Raw genomic sequence first — 19,105 nt, 5'->3', positions numbered from 1 at the left:
CAGGTGAAGGAATAACATTGATTGTCTTGTTACTGTAGCACCTGTGAAGAGGTGGGATATATTAGACAGCAAGTGAACAGTTCTCAAATTTGATGTGATGGAAGCAGGAAAAATGGACAAGTGTAAGGATTCAATTCAATTCAGTTTTATTTGTATAGCACGTTTAACAATGGACATTTTCCCAAAGCAGCTTTACAGAAATATATAAATTCAGAATATAGATTTTAAATGTATGAATTTGTATGAAAACTCCCTGAGATGATAATGATTAATGAAGAAACCTTGAGAGGAACCAGACTCAAAAGGGAACCCATCCTCATCTGGGTGACAACGGATAGTATAATTATAAATAAATAAATCCCTTCTATAAATGTGCTAATACTACATGGTTAAATAGTGCAGTTGTGTAACCAGGAAAATTCATTACAGTTTTTACATGAAGTCTGTTTTGTTGAACTTCTCCACTGTTCACTGATGGAGACTTGAGCGCAAAACTGTTTGTGGTAATTGCAGTGCAAAGGATATAATAGCAATTGTAGTCCTAGTCATCATAGCATAACTGTTCATATGAATTGAGGTCCAAAGCCATCTTTATGGTATTTTGGTATCATCCTCAGCAAACTCAATGTTCTTTAGGCTGCACCACGTGGGGTCATCCTCGGCGGCAGTATGTAAGTTCCAACTGATGAGAACTCCAACCAGAAGTAGGGTATCAGGATGGATCAGGCAGGTCCGGAGAGCAGAAGAGGTCAGGATCACTGGTATCTCAGGAGCATCATGTTTAGCTCGACAGAAAGAGAGAGGGAAAGAGACGGAGAGAGTATTCAGTATGATTATTGCCCTGTAATGATTAAGGACAGTGTACTTTGCGTGAGTGAAAGCAGGGACTCCGGCAAGACTAGCTATGACAGCATAACTAAAAGAGCCAGAAGGTAACACAGACATGAAGTCTTCCTGGGACATAAGGCCTGCCACACTACCATCAAAAAACCTGGATCTGAGCGACTTTTATAATGGCCAAATTGTGATAGCTAGACAACTGGGTCAGAGCATCTTCAAAACAGCAGGTCTTGTGAGGTGTTCCTGGTATGCAGTGGTTAGTACCTATCAAAAGAGGTCCAAGGAAGGACAATCAGTGAACTGGAGACAGGGTTATGGGCGCCCAAGGCTCATTGATGCATGTGGGGAGTGAAGGCTAGCCCCTCAGTCTGATCCCACAGAAGAGCTACTGTAGCACAAATTGCTGAAAAAGTTAATGGTGGCTATGATAGAAGGGGGTCAGAACACACAGTGCATCGCAGCTTCCTGAGCAAGGGGCTGTGTAGCCACAGACCGGTCAGATGTGGGCTGGTCTGATGAATCACATTTTATTTTACACCATGTGAACAGCTGGGTGCTTGTGCACTGCTTACCTGGGGAAGAGATGGCAGCAGGATGCATTATGGGAGGAAGGCAAGCCGGCGGAGGAAGTGTGATGCTCTGGGAAATGTTCTGCTGGGAAACACTGGGTCCTGGCAATCATGTGGATGTTACTTTGACACATCTTACCTACCTAAACATTGTTGCAGCCCAAGTACACCCTTTCATGGCAACAATATTCCCTAATGGCAGTGGCCTCTTTCAGCAGGATAATGCACCCTGTCACACTGCAAAAATTGTTTAGAAATGGTTTGAGGTGTTGAATTTGCCTCAATCTGATCAAGCATTTATGGGATGAGCTGGACAAACAAATCAGATCCAAGGATGCCCCAGCTTCAGAGGTCTTGTGGAGTCCATGCCTCGATGGGTCAGTGCTCTTTTGGTGGCACAAGGGGGACCTACACAATATTAGGCAGGTGGAATTAATGTTATGGCTGATTGGTGTACATACAGTCAGGTACATGAATATGTGGGCATTGACAAAGTTATTGTTATGTTAGCTGTCTCTAACAGTATACTGGAGTTGAAATTGAATGACAAAAAAAAGAGCAGGATGAATTATGAAGTGTACAGGGCTATACTGTCTGCTCACATTCAATGAAATGTTTTAAACTCACTGGTTGGCAGTTCCACACTGCAGATGGACAATGGCCCGAAGCATACTTTGAAAACAACCCAAGACTTTTTAAAGGCAAAGTGTGGAATATTCTGTAATGGCCAAGTCAATCACATTACCTAAATTCAATTGAGCATGCATTTCACTTCTGGACAAAATGCCCCAAGAACAATCAGGAACTGAAGACAGCTGCAGTAAAAGCCTGGCAGAGCATTACAAGGGGAAAAATACAGTATTTGTTGATTTCTGTGGGTTTCAGACTTCAGGCAGTTATTGGACTACTAATGATTTGCAACCAAGTATTAAAAATGACGATTTAACTTATCATTGTTAGTTAGTCCAATTACTTTTGGTCCCTTATAAAGTGGGACCACATAAAAAGTGCTGTAATTCCTACCTCGTTCACCTAATTTAGATGTAAATAAAGCTGAAAGTCTGCCCTTTGATCTCATGTTATAGATAATTGAATAACAATAACTTTGTCAATGTCCAAATTATTATGCATCTGACTGAATATATATATATATATATATATATATATATATATATATATATATATATATATATATATATATACACACACACACACACCATATTATTTATATATATATATATATATATATATATATATATATATATATATATATATATATATATATATATATATATATACACATACATACATACACACACACATACATTAGGTTATACAGTATATCAATTATTGCTCATTATAAGGCCATAAATGATGATGTTGGCTGTATATGGTATAGCCATGTCAGTTTGTTGATTTCCACATGGTGGAGCTGCATCTTAAATATAAAGAATACACCAACTCAATCTTCAAGAAAAGACATTTAGTGCATCAGAAAAAGGCATTTAGCGAGGTAATGTTTTCTAGGAAAACTAGGAATGAAGAAATTCACGAATATTGATTAACCATAAATGTGTTAGTAGACCCTTAAAAAAAAAAACTTTACAATAACACATTATTCAATTCATTTGAGCGAGATCTCTTTGTTGTGTGAAAAGGCAGCAATAGAAATTATATCCAAGCCAGTGTATTGAAATATCCATTTAATGTTATCTTCAGACAGACATTTACAAAATGGTGCACACACTGTAACAGCATGAATATGAAACCTTCAGAACACCCCAGCTAACCTTAAAATCGAACCTGATCTCCAGTAATCCGAGAAAGTCCCATGCGCAGAAGAGTCTCAAAACCAGTACAAAATTGTGGCTATGTCTTCACAAAAATCACTTCTAATATTGAGTGTCTTCATGATTATATGTCAAATTCAAATCACAAACGTAATCAGCTTGGTGTTCAAATCATAGTGACAGTATATTCAATGGTATAACTATATAGTAATTAAATGTTAGATGTCAGGTATTCAGGTACGTCCATCCGATAAACCTTAAATATCTAAATAGCAAACCAGGTGATGCACTCTGGGTAATGGGTTGAGCAACTGGGTAAGATAAGCCACCCAAAATACAAAAGAGCATATAGAGAATGTAGCAAGTGAGTTATGTTAAAAATATATTATTTTTCCTTGTCACTGAAATGTACGAAAGTTAAAGGAGCATTATTTTCAAATAAATTTAAGGTTCAATGTTGCTTTCATAAACTGTGATTAAAGAAAATCCTAGGCAAGGTAAAAAGGCAAGTTAGCCCTATTCTGCTTTGCTGAGCAGTTTAGTCAGAATGTTGGTGATAAGATGAGCCATCAGGCTTGAGGCAGTGAATTGATTCACTGACACTCCACACAATATATTATGTGTATTGTACAGATGAACAGCATACATGCCATTTAGCTCATGTGCCAGACTTATTTTTCCATGTTAAATAGATTTAAATGAAAAGATGAGTTAAGGAGTAGTAAGGAATCACGCTATGAAAACATTTATTGATTTACATGTCTTTGTTCGGTCTGCTTGGCTGTTAACTGTTATGTGGTAAAAATGCAGTTGAAGTTACAGATTGGTGTTTTATTCTATATAAAAAATATGGATTCAATGCAAGTTAGGCCCTTTGTAGTTTTGTATAAAATGCTTTGCGCATCCTAGAATGTACTGTATAGTATGTAGTAAGTTTTTGAAGAAGACAGAAAATTCTCCGTTTGGTGGAGCTAAAAGCACCAAGAGCAAAAAAATAAATAAATAAAAAAAACCACCTAGATCAGTGACACTGTGTGTCCTTGTTATGATTCAACACCTATGATTCAACCCACTCATTGGCTCATCTTACCTCTCAGCTGGATAAAGTAGTGAATTGTGTATTCAGAAAACTTATTTTAGGTAACTACAAACGCTCATTGCTGAAGTCAGTAATACAGGTGCATTAAGCATTGTGCATTGTCACTAGGTTACAATCTATCAATTTGACAAATGAAAGAGTAAAAATGGCTCATCTTACCCGTTTCTCTCATAATGATATTTAAGCTTGTTAATTGTACTTCACAGGTTATTGGTCAGGTGCTACCATATACATAGGCTTTGGAAATGGCTTCACTGTCCAAACACCCCAAACTGGCCTGTTCCGTTTTTATTTCCCAAAATACGGATGATGAATAGCTAGAATGTTAGAATGTTAACTAGAATACTACAGTATCAACTATGGGTGCACAGAGGTGCCAGTGTAAACACACAATTTCTTCTTTCTCTTATTATTATTATTATTATTATTATTATTATTATTATTATTATTATTATTACCAAAAACATATATTTACAAAACTGTACAATCATTATATGTAAGAAAGGAGGACAGTCTAATTAAGTATTAGAATAAAGGTTTGACAAAGTGTGCAAAGTGTGTGTGGTTGTGTCTGTAAGCATGGTGGTAGTGTTGGTCCAGCAGATATGTTACCTTACACAGCACAGTGAACAAAATTTACATAGCCAAAAAGAGTAGATATAAAGTTCTTGGAAAGGTATTTCAGGAAAATACAGTAATACAGATGCATGAAGCATTGTGCAAATTAAAAGCAGCAAAACTGTCAATCTAAGTGAAGACTAGTGCTGTTCATAACACTTTTTTTTTTTTTATCAAAAAAACAACAACAAATGACTCCAACTCAATAATAAATAAAACCAAAGTCATCAGAACATCCTCTTATTGTAGGAATGCTGGGAAATTGTGCTAACCAGCTGCAATAATGTCCATTCAACCGTCAACCACATCAACCTTTTTTTCAGACCAAGGCAACTCAGAGTAAACAAGCCAGTGGTATAAAACAGCAATGAAAGTAATTAAATAAAAAAAATTCCCCACATCTTATAATGTGAGTGACAGCTCAAGGCATTTTAACTACAGCAAATTAAACTGACACAAATGCCTTGTTGGTCCTGTTTTACTTTTCTTTTTCCTTTTTGAGAAACAGACGTGTATTGGCTTTGATCTGTAAAACCTGTGGCGGGTGTTGACTCTGACAGAGGACTGTTGTGTATGAGACAAGCTTTTCCCGGGAACGAGGGCGATGAAAATGCCATTGCATCAGAATGGTGTCATCACGGTTAACAAGCTAAATCTGCCACACTCTCAGGACTGGTGGGAATAAAATCCTCGGAGAAGAACCAAGCATTGTGCAGTTACTGTGACAGAGGATTCTCAATGCATCCCTTATGTCGAATGTACCCTTTTAAGCTGCCTATTACTGATGAGAGAAAGAACATGAGCACAGACTTAAAAAATTGTTGCAAATTGATTTTAAAATATAAATAGGTTAACAAAACAAAAAAGGTGCTGTCCACCTGAACAAAATTCAGTTTTTCACAATATACACACTGGTGACTGAGAATGACACAGGGGAAACCTTTTCAGATTTCAGTTGTATTTGCCGGCATGGTTATTGAAATCCAAACCTTAAATACATTATGTACATCGAATGCTATACATAAACACTACTTAAACATGCCTCTTTAAAAACACACAATAATGAAACAAAAAGAGGCCTATCAGACACAGTACTTTTAGTCTTTTTTTTCTTTTGTTCTCAGGAGTCCAGCACATGGACTCCATATCGGTTCCCCTGGGAATAAGTTGGATGGATTTAGGGCCAAATGTCATTAGGTGGTCCAAAGGCTACTACGCACTGCTCAAGCAAACTGTAACAAACTCAAAGATCTTGTCAATGTCAAGCCTCAGTACCTGGAAATTATCCTAAAACTTTCAGACTGCTGGACGAGTTTGATTCAGTCTCCATATCTGAGCTTTCTGAAGCAAAAAAAAAGTCTCCTCTCGTTTGTTTGAGAAGTGTGTTTGAGATCTGAGGGCAGCATGGAGGGGGCATGGAGATGAAAAGTGAAGCAAGGAGGAAAATGTCTAGACCTGCGTAGAGTAGGAGCGGTAGAGGGTGGTGTAACGTCCAGTGTGGTGGGCTGCGATGCATTGCTGAGCGTGCTCAGAAGGCTGGTCTAGACTTCGCTGGAAATGGAGCGAGACGGTATGAGGACATCGGGGGTGGCGGGGAACCGATAGGGCTGATGGTCATGTGATCTCAGTGAATGAAGATCCCCTTGGAGTCTGTAAGGATGGAGAGAGAGAGCGTGAGAAAGGACGAGGTGGAAAGAGAGAGACAGACAGATCGAGAGAAGCGTGACAAATAATAGAGTTTGTGGGCAGACAGAAACAAGATCTGTGAGGAAAGATTGTGATGGTGTTGCAATATGGTGCAGTAATATGATTAGATCAGTGGTAAAGGTGTGAGTTAGAGGGACAATGATGAATATATGGGCAGATAATGGTGAAGAAAAAGTGATGAATAGATGAACAGAAGAAATTATGGTGGTGGCAAAATGTGGGAGACACTAATCTTCTTATATCATTTTCATTTAAAGCAGAAGTCCTCCAGCCATCCACTACTGCCTGACTGTCTGAATGAGACAGGCAGTCATAAAAAAAAATCACGACTGACAGTTTTCTGACAAAAGAAATCAGGACACCATCTTCAAAGTCCATTCATTTCTCAGGTTGCTACAGTATGAGGAATTAAGGTATAGTATTAGAGCCTCAGAGGGTAGTTTGGAGGACGTATGTAATGGTAGTCATAATTAGGGCTCAATGGTAGCCCACCTTGGCCTCAAACTGTTCAGTGTATTACTCACTGAAGGGCAAAGTCACTTAAGGCTTAGAAAACCAATGGCCTCCGTCTGTGAGAGAACAGTAACAGGTAGTCCAAGGTATACAACAGGTTGGTGTTGGGGTTCTGGGGTATGTTGGTGGTCAGGCAGGGGCACTGGTGTGCAGGAAGGGTTAGCGGGTCACTTTGGAGGTCCACTAGGTCAAGAACAGAGGGGACAGGTGTGTGCCACCCTATGTGTGCAGCCCTGCCTCTCACCTGCCCCCACCCCTTACCTGAGTGCCACTTAACTTTTCGAGTGGACTCTCCACACAAGGCAGAGCCACCATGGGCATGCCCAGCACGGATTCAGGACGCCGGAGCCGCATGGGTGGAGGGGATGGCTTCGCATGCTGGAAGTTGTTGATCACGCAGGTCACCTGAGGATTGGATAGGGCGTGTGTGACTGAAAGAAACATGGATAATAATAGCAATGGCAAAATGAAAACTAAAGACAGTCTTACACTTTTATGTGCAGCCTAATTCCTCTTAACCTTTCCCTTCTCAACATATTTTCATGTTTACACCTGCTCTCACCAAAAAAACAGCGATGGCTCCTCCAGTGAAGTACCCAGCAAGGACATCAGCCCAGTGATTGCGGTACTCAGCCACCCTCACAACTCCTACCAGCATGGCCAGACACAGCAAGGTCAGACTGACTGTCGGTTTTGTCAGACGTGTTCCCTTCGTCCTGAACACCAGTGTCACGTACATCTAAGACAATGGGCATGCAGATTTGGACAGATTTGGCTTCAAGTTTTAACACACTCGCTCATTGGCCTCACATTATAAATAAAAATTATATAGCACATTTAAAAAAAAAATTAGATAGAACTTCTAAATTAAGGCAGAATATAGGCCCCAGGGAACAAAAAATACATGGGATAAGGGTGATTCTCAAGAGCATTAACAGATCACAAGAATATGGCATTAACCTATCATGGGGTCAAGGTGTTCTGAAAGTTTCTAATGGTTTCATATTTTTTTATTTTTTTATTTATTTATTTTTATATTTGTTTCAACAACATTTTAACTCTATTTGTAACACTAACAAAGAATCACACACAGAACTCACCACGGTGTAGACAGCAGAGTAGACACTCAGTGCTGCATCCTTTGAGGGGAAGGATTTACGGGCAGATGTCACTATGAGTGGGTTCCCTGTGCAAGCTCGACGCTCTGTGATGTACTGAAGATTGGAGTGGCAGCCCAGAACTGTGTAGTTAGGCCTACATGCTGACAAGAAGTGAGGTGTCTGGTTTCCTGTGACCACCTGTCCAGCATTGGCAAAGATAGTGGTAGTGAAGAGGCCAAAGGAGTAGACACCTTAGAGAGAGGACAGAGACCTGTGATTTTAAGGGGTCAACTGAACCATTTATTAGAGCACCTATTACTCTGAAGATAGATTGAGTGTACTAAATGTAGTTCAAAATGACTATAAGCATCTGTTTTGGGTTTACTGCTTTAAGTAATTACTCTTAGTCATTTTCTTTGATCAGTAATCAGTGACACCTACACTATATGGCCAAATGTTTGTGGACACCTGACCATCACACCCATATGTGGGTCTTCTCCAAACTTTGGCCACAAAGTTGTAAGCACACAATTGTGTAGGATGTTTTTGTATGCTGTAACACTACAATTTCCCTTCACTGGAACTAAGTGGCCCAAACCTGTTCTAGCAGGACAATGCCCCTGTGCACAAAATGAGGTCCATGAGGACATAGTTTGCCAAGGGTGGAGTGGAAAATCTGGAGTCATCTGCACAGAGTCCTGACCTCAACCCAACTGAACACCCATGTGATGACCTCCTTGCCTGACATCCTTGCCTGACCTCACTTGTGGCTGAATGAGCACAAATCCCATCAGCCATGCTCCGAAATCTATTGGAAAGTCTTCCAGAGAACAGTGGAGGTTATCATAACAGCACAGGGAAACTAAATCTGAATCACATATGGGTGTGATTTATTGGGTGTCCACAAACCTTTATATGTATATATATACACACACACACAGTATCTCACAAAAGTGAGTACACCCCTCACAATTTTGTAAATATTTGATTATATCTTTTCATGTGACAACACTGAAGAAATGACACTTTGCTACAATGTAAAGTAGTGAGTGTACAGCTTCTGTAACAGTGTAAATTTGCTGTCCCCTCAAAATAACTCGACACACAGCTATTAATGTCTAAACCGCTGGCAACAAAAGTGAATACACAACCTAAGTGAAAATGTCCAAATTGGGCCCAAAGTGTCAATATTTTGTGTGGCCACCATTATTTTACAGAACTTCCTTAACCCTCTTGGGCATGGAGTTCACCAGAGCTTCAGAGGTTGCCACTGGAGTCCTCTTCCACTCCTCCATGACGACATCATGGAGCTGGTGGATGTTAGAGACCTTGTGCTCCTCCACCTTCCGTTTGAGGATGCCCCACAGATGCTCAATAGGGTTTAGCCCATCGCTTTTACCCTCAGCTTCTTTAGCAAGGCAGTGGTCGACTTGGAGGTGTGTTTGGGGTCGTTATCATGCTGGAATACTGTCCTGTGGCCCAGTCTATGAAGGGAGGGGATCATGCTCTGCTTCAGTATGTCACAGTACATGTTGGCATTCATGGTTCCCTCAATGAACTGTAGCTCCCCAGTGCCGGCAGCACTCATGCAGCCCCTGACCATGACACTCCCAGCACCATGCTTGACTGTAGGCAAGACACACTTGTCTTTGTACTCCTCACCTTGTTGCCGCCACACATGCTTGACACCATCTGAACCAAATAAGTTTATAATGGTCTCATCAGACCACAGGACATGGTTCCAGTAATCCATGTCCTTAGTCTGCTTGTCTTCAGCAAACTGTTTGTGGGCTTTCTTGTGCATCATCTTTAGAAGAGACTTCCTTCTGGGATGACAGCCATGCAGACCAATTTGATGCAGTGTGCGGCGTATGGTCTGAGCACTGACAGGCTGACCCACCACCCCTTCAACCTCTGCAGCAATGCTGGCAGCACTCATATGTCTATTTCCCAAAGATAACCTCTGGATATGACGCTGAGCATGTGCACTCAACTTCTTTGGTCGACCATGGCGAGGCCTGTTCTGAGTGGAACCTGTCCTGTTAAACCACTGTATGGTCTTGGCACCGTGCTGCAGCTTAGTGTCAGGGTCTTGGCAAACTTCTTATAGCCTAGACCATCTTTATGTAGAGCAACAATTCTTTTTTTCAGATCCTCAGAGAGTTCTTTGCCATGAGGTGCCATGTTGAACTTCCAGTGACCAGTATGAGGGAGTGTGAGAGCGATGACACCAAGTTTAACACACCTGCTCCCCATTCACACCTGAGACCTTGTAACACTAACAAGTCACATGACACCGGGGAAGGAAAATGGCTAATTGGGCCCAATTTGGACATTTTCACTTAGGGTGTACTCACTTTTGTTGCCAGCGGTTTAGACATTAATGGCTGTATGTTGAGTTATTTTGAGGGGACAGCAAATTTACACTGTTACACAAGCTGTACACACACACACACATACACACACACACACACACACACACACACACATATATATATATATATATATATATATATATATATATATATATATATATATATATATATATATATTCAGGGGTCAGCATGAACACTCTGACCATTCTGTGGCTACACAACCCCATTCACAGCAAGCTGCGATGCACTGTGTGTTCTGACACTTTTCTATCATAGCCAGAATTAACTTTTTCAGAAATCTGTTCTACAGTAGCTCTTCTGTGGGATCAGACTGAAGGGCTAGCCTTAGACTGACCCTGTTACCGGTTCACTGATTGTCCTTCCTTGGACCACTTTTGGTAAGTACTAACCACTGCATATCCAACAAGACCTGCCATTTTGGAGATGCTCTGGCCTAGTCGTGCAGCCAGCATTATTTAGCTATTGTCAAAGTCGTTCAGATCCTTATGTTTGCCCATTTTTCCTGCTTCCAACACATCAACTTCAAGAACTCTGACTGCTCACTTGCTGCCTAATATATCCCACCCCTTGACAGGTGCTATTGTTATGAGAAAATCAATGTTATTCATGTCACCTGTCAGTGGTTTTAATGTTATGGCTGATCGGTGTATACATTAACATTTGCTGAAAAACATTCTTTATTCCTGATCCGAGATTACTGTCCCCTTTTCATTATGGTCCATTACCTAGGAAGCGTATAATGCGTCTCAGCAAAGGACTGAAGTAGCAGCAATCTGCCGTAACAATAGTCTTCTCTCGTGTGCTCTCTGACTTCATGAAGAATGCCATCAACTCTCCAGCCAAAATCTACAAATAAGCAAAGAACAAAAAATTATGAAACAAATCCAGAAACAAAGCATAGTATAGCCAGACACATGATTTCCATGATCTTGAAAATCTCAATTAAAACAATTATTTTGGGAATTGCAGATGCTGTAGCTTTGAATCAGTACTGATTTCCAATTAATGTATAGCGCACACACACACACACACACACACACACACACACACACACACACACACACACACACACACACACACACACACCTCAGAATGTGCTAAGCAGACCTCGTCAATTTATGCAAGAAAGTGATTTTGAGAGGCGTCCACACAAGTACGCCCTGCTTACATGCTAATAACATCTTGTCAGTTCCTCATTATCCCATATTCCCCTGGGTATGATTAAACCTCTCAATGACAAATGGCTGCTCATTATTGAGGCTAAAAATAAGTGCAGAATGTAGAGAATGTGCCTGTCTGGTCAGTAAAGCTTGGCTAGCAGGTGTGTTGTCATAGTAGATAGTTCACACCATGTAGATGACTGGAATCATTGTGGCCCATTGTGTTACTAGGATATGTCTCAAAACTCTTTAGTATCACAGACAGTTAGTATGTTTTCACTGAGCTATTTACAATTCATTTCTAGACATAAATGTAATTTCTTGTGTTTAGCAGAATGTGAATGTAGGCTGAAATTCAGCATTATAAAGGGGCATAAAGGTCATGCAACTGTGTGTGAACCTGCAGGGTGCAAAAATAATTCAATTAAGAGAAAGGACAGAGAGACATAAACCGGGAAGATAATAACGTCTTTTCAAAAGGTTAACATTATTGGGACCCAGGGCTCGATTAGAGAGTGAATACAGGGAGATGACATTGTCCCAGTTTTAAAAAATAACAAATTCACCCAGTGAATTCACCTATGAAGTGGAGTATTTATAATGAACTACAAATAAAACCATATCACATTATAATGCATTCATAAAGCATAATACAAATTGTTATAATTATTTATGAAAATGCATTATACAATATGGATAGCTACTATATAGCCCAAAGTATGTAGACACTGGACCATAACAGCCAGGTGTGGTTGTTCCCCAAACTGCCACAAAGTTGGAAACACACAATTGTATAAGATGTTTATTGTATGCTGTAGCATTAATATTTCCTTTCACTGGAACTAAGAGGTCTAAACCTGTTCCAACATGACAATGCCCCTGTGCACAAAGTAAGGTCCATGAAGACATGGTATACCAAGTTTGGGTGGAAGAACTCAAGTGGCCTGCACAGAGCCCTTATATGCCAGCTTCGCACCAGGCCTTCTTGCTCGGATATCAGTGCCCAACCTCTTGTGCTCTTGTGACTGAATGAGCACAAATCCCCAAAGCCAAAATCTACTGGAAAGCCTTCTCAGAAGTGCGGAGGCTGTTATAGCAGCAAAGGGGGGACCAACTCCATATTAATGCCCATGGTTTTGTAATGGGATATTCAATGGTTAGATGTCCATACTTTTGGCCATATGATGTACATTTACTATGAATTAGGCACAGAAAACCTTGCCCCAACTTTTATGTAGTGATGAGTTTTATCATATCACATATATGTATGAGATTATCATACTACATGAAATGTCACTACTAAACATTACAACAATATACCACAAAACAATATAATTTCACAATGTATGCTCCATAGCTATATATAACTGTCCATCCTCTCTGATTTAATGTCTGCATGTGATATCACTTAGTTAAAGTGTCAGTTAAAGCTGTCCAGAGTTCATTTGAATTTGTAACACTGGGTGAGTGTCTTTATATAATTATTCTATGCCACATTAATTAGGCTATTTACAGTTCATAACCACTGATCACATTCTTAGGCTTTTGAATTTCTGTCAATGAATCATCTGTCTGTTACCATCTCAGCCTCAACTGTCACAATGACATCAGATGGTACATCACAAGCTCATCTGAAGGTCACTATTCAGCACCAGAATATCAATACAGAGTCATTATCGTAGAACCAGTACTGAATTACACTGACTATGAATGCTCAACCTGCAGTAATGAGAGACTTAATATGGCATCAGAGATGAGACAGCAAGAGACAGAGATGGCGACACTGTGTTTAGGGACACACACACACACACACACACACACACACACATACACACACACACACACACACACACACACACACACACACACACACACATAACAGGAATAGAGATTGAGCACTGAAATGGACTGACAGGCTATGACATTATTGTCACATGGAAACAAAGGTGGAGAGAGAGATGAGTTGAGAAGGTTAGAGAGAGAGCGAGAGTGAGTGAGCCAGAGGGATAGAGAGCATGGCTTGAAACTGTACCCATGCTCTAGTGCTTCATCAGTCAGATGCAGTTAGTCAGAGAATAAGTAATAAGGATAAACTTGTTTCAGTGTGTGTGAGAGTGAGTGTAGGTTGTACTTTCAATGACCTCTCAGACTCAGTGACTGTGTGTCTGTGTCTACATGTCTCAATCCATGATATAGCTCTCTTTTTTATGCCCTGCGATGGGTTGGCACCCCATCCAGGGTGTCCCCTGCCTTGTGCCCCAAGTCTCCTGGGATAGGCTCCAGGCTCGCCACAACCCTGTGTAGGATAAGCGGTACAGAAAATGGATGGATGGATAGATGGATGGATATCTCTCTTTTATTTTTATCTTCAATCAATTTTTAAACTGTGATTGACTAAAAACGTCAACATTCAAATGACAAGTATGTACATGAAAGAGATCCTAAAAATACCTGTAATTAATGTTTACCTGTAATTAATGCGACAATTTATCAGTTACTGCAAACAAAGAGAAATTTTGCCTTGCCTGTTTCCCCACACAAAACAAAAAACAAAAAATTTTTCCTTCCTTCGATAAAGTTGCTGTGTGTAGGGTTTTTCTTTTTTTTTTTTTTACACAAAAAATAAATGCAATTAAATGGAATCATATGAACATTTTTACTTAAAGCCACTAGCTTACATATGCTGTTGTAAGAGCTCCAGTTAGAGCACATGGCATATTTCATATTTCTAAAAATGTGTCTATATGAATATTATAAGTAAGCACACTGTATAGGTAATGGTGAACAACTATAACCATAAACACTCATTACTAACAAAATCTACATACTGCACATTTTTATAGTCATGTTCATATGACACGACATAAATGTGGGTACAAAATTTATTTTATACTGTGGTACATCCTGCCAGGGTTGGCAGCTTGGCCCTGAATCAGCAATCACACCTTGGCTACCAGATCAAAGCTGAATAAGAAATAACACATTTCCGAATGTTCAGGTCAAATGATTTCATAGCTTTATATGACTATAGCTTTATAGCATTATCATTGTGCCCATTGAGTGCATATTGTAGAAAAAACATCAGTGTTCACTGTTAACTGAAAATATTTTGTTGGCCTATGGTTACCAGGCAGTGAAAGAGGCAAAACTGACTCACATTTTATTAGAAAAGAATAATAATAATAATAAGAAGAAGATGTAGAAGAAGAAGAAGAAGAAGAAGAAGAAGTAGAAGAAGAAGAAGAAGAAAAAGAAAGTGTGTAATGTGTTGTAGCCTGTTTAGTATCTTTTTCACAAAAGGATTTCCAAGGGATTTGCCTGTAGCACTTCCTTAATTAGTAATTTAATGTCAACAATCAGCCCTACTATTTTCCAAGTGGTTCTGGCTTTGTTCTATAGGACATTTAGTCATTCCTGTAATGGACTTTGCTTTTACATTTTGCATAGCAAATGCAACAGATGTACTATATTGTATATACATAAGGCTTCTATCTTGGCTTGGTGTGATATTGGTCTACATAACACCACCCAACACTGTTTCAGTTGCCTGTAAATTTTTGTGGTGTTTGTTCATGTTCAAAGGCATCTCGCACATAACCTTCAACCAGTTGAACAAGATAAATTTAACATACTATGCGACTGTTTTATTTAGTATCTTCAGCAGAAAGGAGTTGAAAAAAAAAATCAATATCCCCATTTTCAGTGTCCACCCCCTCAGCTTTATAAGGCATCAGCTTTATAAGACATCAGCTTTATAAGACGCAATCAGTTCAAACCACGAAAAATATCACAAATATATAATCTCTTATTATATCAGGATGACACAACATTCCCTTCATTTTCCCTAACAATGTTTATCTGAACTCAAATTGGAATATGCAATAATTCATTGGCAAATCATATTCAGCAACCTATTTTCCATGTCCTGCAACACTAAGATTCACATCTATTCACACAGTAAACAGTACAGTACAGTAAACACCAGCATACAGGTTTTAGCACTACTAATAATACATCTAAACATGGCCCAGATTCCATAGATGATTACGTTCATGTTCTCCGGTCATATCCATACATCCAGTTCTTCTGGCCTTGAGCAGGCTGTCTGAGATCCTCAATGTTCCTAATCACTTTAAATATTCTGACAGCACCACTTGTCCTAACATCACTAACAAATATCGAGAAAATTCATACTACAAATATGGAAAGATAAAATGAAAAGTTTCTCCCTGCACTGGCTTAACTTTACAACAGAAACTAGAAACAGAAACGAATCAAATTTAGACACCTTGCTACCATTGCTGATTCCTCCTAATAACAATCATCTCAGATTTTTTTAAATGACATGTTCTTATAGAACTATAAGAGACAGTAAAATCTGTGACATTTGATCCTGTCGTAATGTTTTCTTACCTGACATTATCCTTAATTGCGTTCCTTATTGCTGTGTGCAGTACTTCACTCATTCCGTGTTACATTACATACTTGTTCTATGTTTTTAAAAAAGGGTTTAGGTTAGGTTTATATATATATATATATATATATATGAGGAAAATCTGACCTTTTGTACTAAGCCGTCACAAATACATAACATATTTGCATACATTTAAAGAGGGACATAGAAATAGTACAAAATCGTGAATATTAAATATGCAATATATTGAAAAGTTACTTTCTGTGTGTATTAAATAATTCAAAATTCTAAAGCCTTCTGCTTATTCCCAAATTTAAATGAAAAATTTAGATGAAAAATCTGGTCCAGATTTCTGGACCAGACTTTTGGACCCCACTGTATATATACTGTATGTAAAATAATAATAATAATAATATATATATATATATATATATATATATATATATATATATATATATATATATATATATATATATATGTTGATAGAATTTGAACTCATGACCTCCCAATCAGTAGCCAAATGCCTTATTCAATGAGACACCACTGGTGGCACTAACCTTTCTTTCTCATCATTCTTTCAGTTCTTGAAAGGATTACAGTGGAGTCAAAGCATTAAAAATCCTCTGCTATTCCAACAGGCCAATAATCGCTTAGCAATATTCCAGCACTGGATATGTAATGCATTTAGAATACATGTCTGTGAATATTTTTGTCACATGCATTAATATGCGTGTGTGTGTGTGTGTGTGTGTGTGTGTGTGTGTGTGTGTGTGTGTACTCATGTCAGCATGAAAGGCTTCCTGTAATGTATGTGCACTTAATGGAAGTGTCAGGAGAGCTGTGCACACGTATCTGTGTGCTAATCTCAACATGAGTATGAATAATCTCAAAGATGAGATCAGATAGAGCCATCATTTTGAGAAGGCTAATGGATGATCAAGGTCATGACTCTATTACAGAGCTCTAAAGTAAGACCCTCTACAGCTGCCTGCTCAGAACAGAACACAAACAGAATATGAGCTCAAACCACCTGGCCCAGATAACACTTTAATTATGACGCAAATGGTTTCAAATGGCCATCTACGCTTTATCAAAAAGAGATTCATCATGGGAAAACCACATCAGTGGATATTGTGTGTGTGTGTGGGGGGGGGGGGGGGGGGGGGCAAGAACAGTCTAGCCTTTCAGTACACTTATTTTCAGAACAATCTAGCCTTAAATTTAGGAAAGGTGACAATGAATAGATTCCTGAATCTGAAAATCTACCCATGATTATTTGTTTAACCTGATGATCCCATTCCATCTTTGAGCTAAAATCATCTAAGCATCACTTGCAACAACTGTTCAGATTTTGTGCCATGAGTATGGATCTGTGCTTGTGAGATTTTTATCTCAAAATTGAATATACTTCCTCCTGAAAGTATACTTTGGCTGCTGGACAGTTTGCAAAATACAGCTATATCAAACACTTTTTGATAAACAAAAGAGGAGCCTGAGGGTAAAAAAGAAAGCAAATTGAGGAAATGAATTCATGACTCACAAGTAAAATAACTACATGTAGTAACGTTATTGTGTCTGGAACATTTGTACGTGTGTAAGTGTGCAGAATTTAATAATGATAAATTGGAACATCTCTTCTGGGTCTCCTCCATCTCAGTCTAACCCTTATTTAGACACAGTTTTTATGACTCATATGACTATCACCTTCTGGTGTCATACTTAATTCTGAATGTGTGTGTCTGTGTGTGTGTGAGTAGAGTGAAGATTGAGGACAGATCTAATGACTCATACACAAGAGTAAGCACGTGGTCAATGCAGAAGAGATTATGCAGAGAGAATTTTAAGGAATGCAACAACAAGCACTGTTCTGTATGATTAAGTAATGGAGTTTTTCTGCCTGATCTTTCCAGCAAATCTCATGGTGGATAATGTTGCTGCCTCATAACTCCAGGGATCCCAGTTTGATTCTGAGCTTGGGTTACTGATTCACATGTTCTCTTTGTATCCTTTTTGGTTTCCTCTGAGTTCCCTGGTTTCCTCCCATCTCCCAAAAAACATTCTGGTAGGCAGAGTAGCTACTCTGAATTACCTCCAGGTGTGAATGAGTGAATGAGTGTATGAGGGTGTATGTGCATGGTGGTTTGGAGGGTGTATTCATGTGCCTCATGCCAGTGTTCCCAGGATAAGCTCTGCAAACCTGACCAACATAAAGTGGTTACTCAAAACTAATGATGCCTCTATCTATCTATCTATCTATCTATCTATCTATCTATCTATCTATCTATCTATCTATCTATCTATCTATCTATCTATCTATCTATCATATGTAAAATGCTCATCCTTTTTCATTGTCCTCTATTCTTTCTAAATCCTGCATTAGAAAGATAGATTAGTGTCTCTCTCTCTCTACTTTTCCTTATACACTCCTCTCTCTCTCTTATTTTTTTTCTATTGCATTTCACGCTCTCTTTGTCTTGCTCTCCATTCTGCCTCTTAAAATCTACAACCCTCATACTAGCACAGTAATACAGCTGTATTATGAAAGTTGCTGAGTGAAGGAACAATTTCCAGGCTGATTGTACATGCCTCCCTTCATTATTTCTTTTCTTCTCAAATTCAATTCCTCTCTGTCAGATCTGTGTCAAGAATAAAGCTGCTTTGCTTTCATGACATGGAGCAACAGCCTGCGTGAGTCAGTTGAGAGCACATACACACATCACTCAGAGGATATTCTGTAGTTGTGAAGAGAGAGTGTGAGCAGGGATTTGTTAAGGTATAAAATGAATACGGTACCCTTTTTAGTGCATGCATAAGACTGAAATGGCATTATCTCTGTGTCACTATCCTGATGTACATTAAAACATGTTCAAACTATCCATCCATCCATGTTCTGTACTGC

At 39.0% G+C, this 19,105-nt stretch overlaps 1 protein-coding gene across 3 annotated transcripts in view; it reads right to left on the bottom strand.

The window, feature by feature from the left end:
• Positions 1-3,975: 3,975 nt before the first annotated feature.
• plppr2a (phospholipid phosphatase related 2a) overlaps positions 3,976-19,105 on the bottom strand; it is a 50,660-nt gene continuing 35,530 nt past the window's right edge. For 2 of the 3 annotated variants that reach the window (XM_017484571.3, XM_053674531.1), the window contains 5 exons: positions 11,358-11,478; positions 8,237-8,487; positions 7,699-7,875; positions 7,414-7,541; positions 3,976-6,566 (listed from right to left, as the gene is read on the bottom strand). In XM_017484571.3, the coding sequence (XP_017340060.1) occupies positions 6,458-6,566; positions 7,414-7,541; positions 7,699-7,875; positions 8,237-8,487; positions 11,358-11,478 (786 nt within the window). In that variant the 3' untranslated portion in view covers positions 3,976-6,457. Of the gene's footprint in view, positions 6,567-7,397; positions 7,542-7,698; positions 7,876-8,236; positions 8,488-11,357; positions 11,479-19,105 lie in introns of all 3 variants that reach the window. The other variant, XM_017484578.3, reaches the window with a different exon arrangement.

Source organism: Ictalurus punctatus, chromosome 2 (assembly GCF_001660625.3).
Source record: "Ictalurus punctatus breed USDA103 chromosome 2, Coco_2.0, whole genome shotgun sequence".
Taxonomy (NCBI): Eukaryota; Metazoa; Chordata; class Actinopteri; order Siluriformes; family Ictaluridae; genus Ictalurus; species Ictalurus punctatus.
The sequence above is the reverse complement of the archived record's forward strand: the minus strand, read 5'-3'. Positions and strand labels throughout refer to the sequence as shown.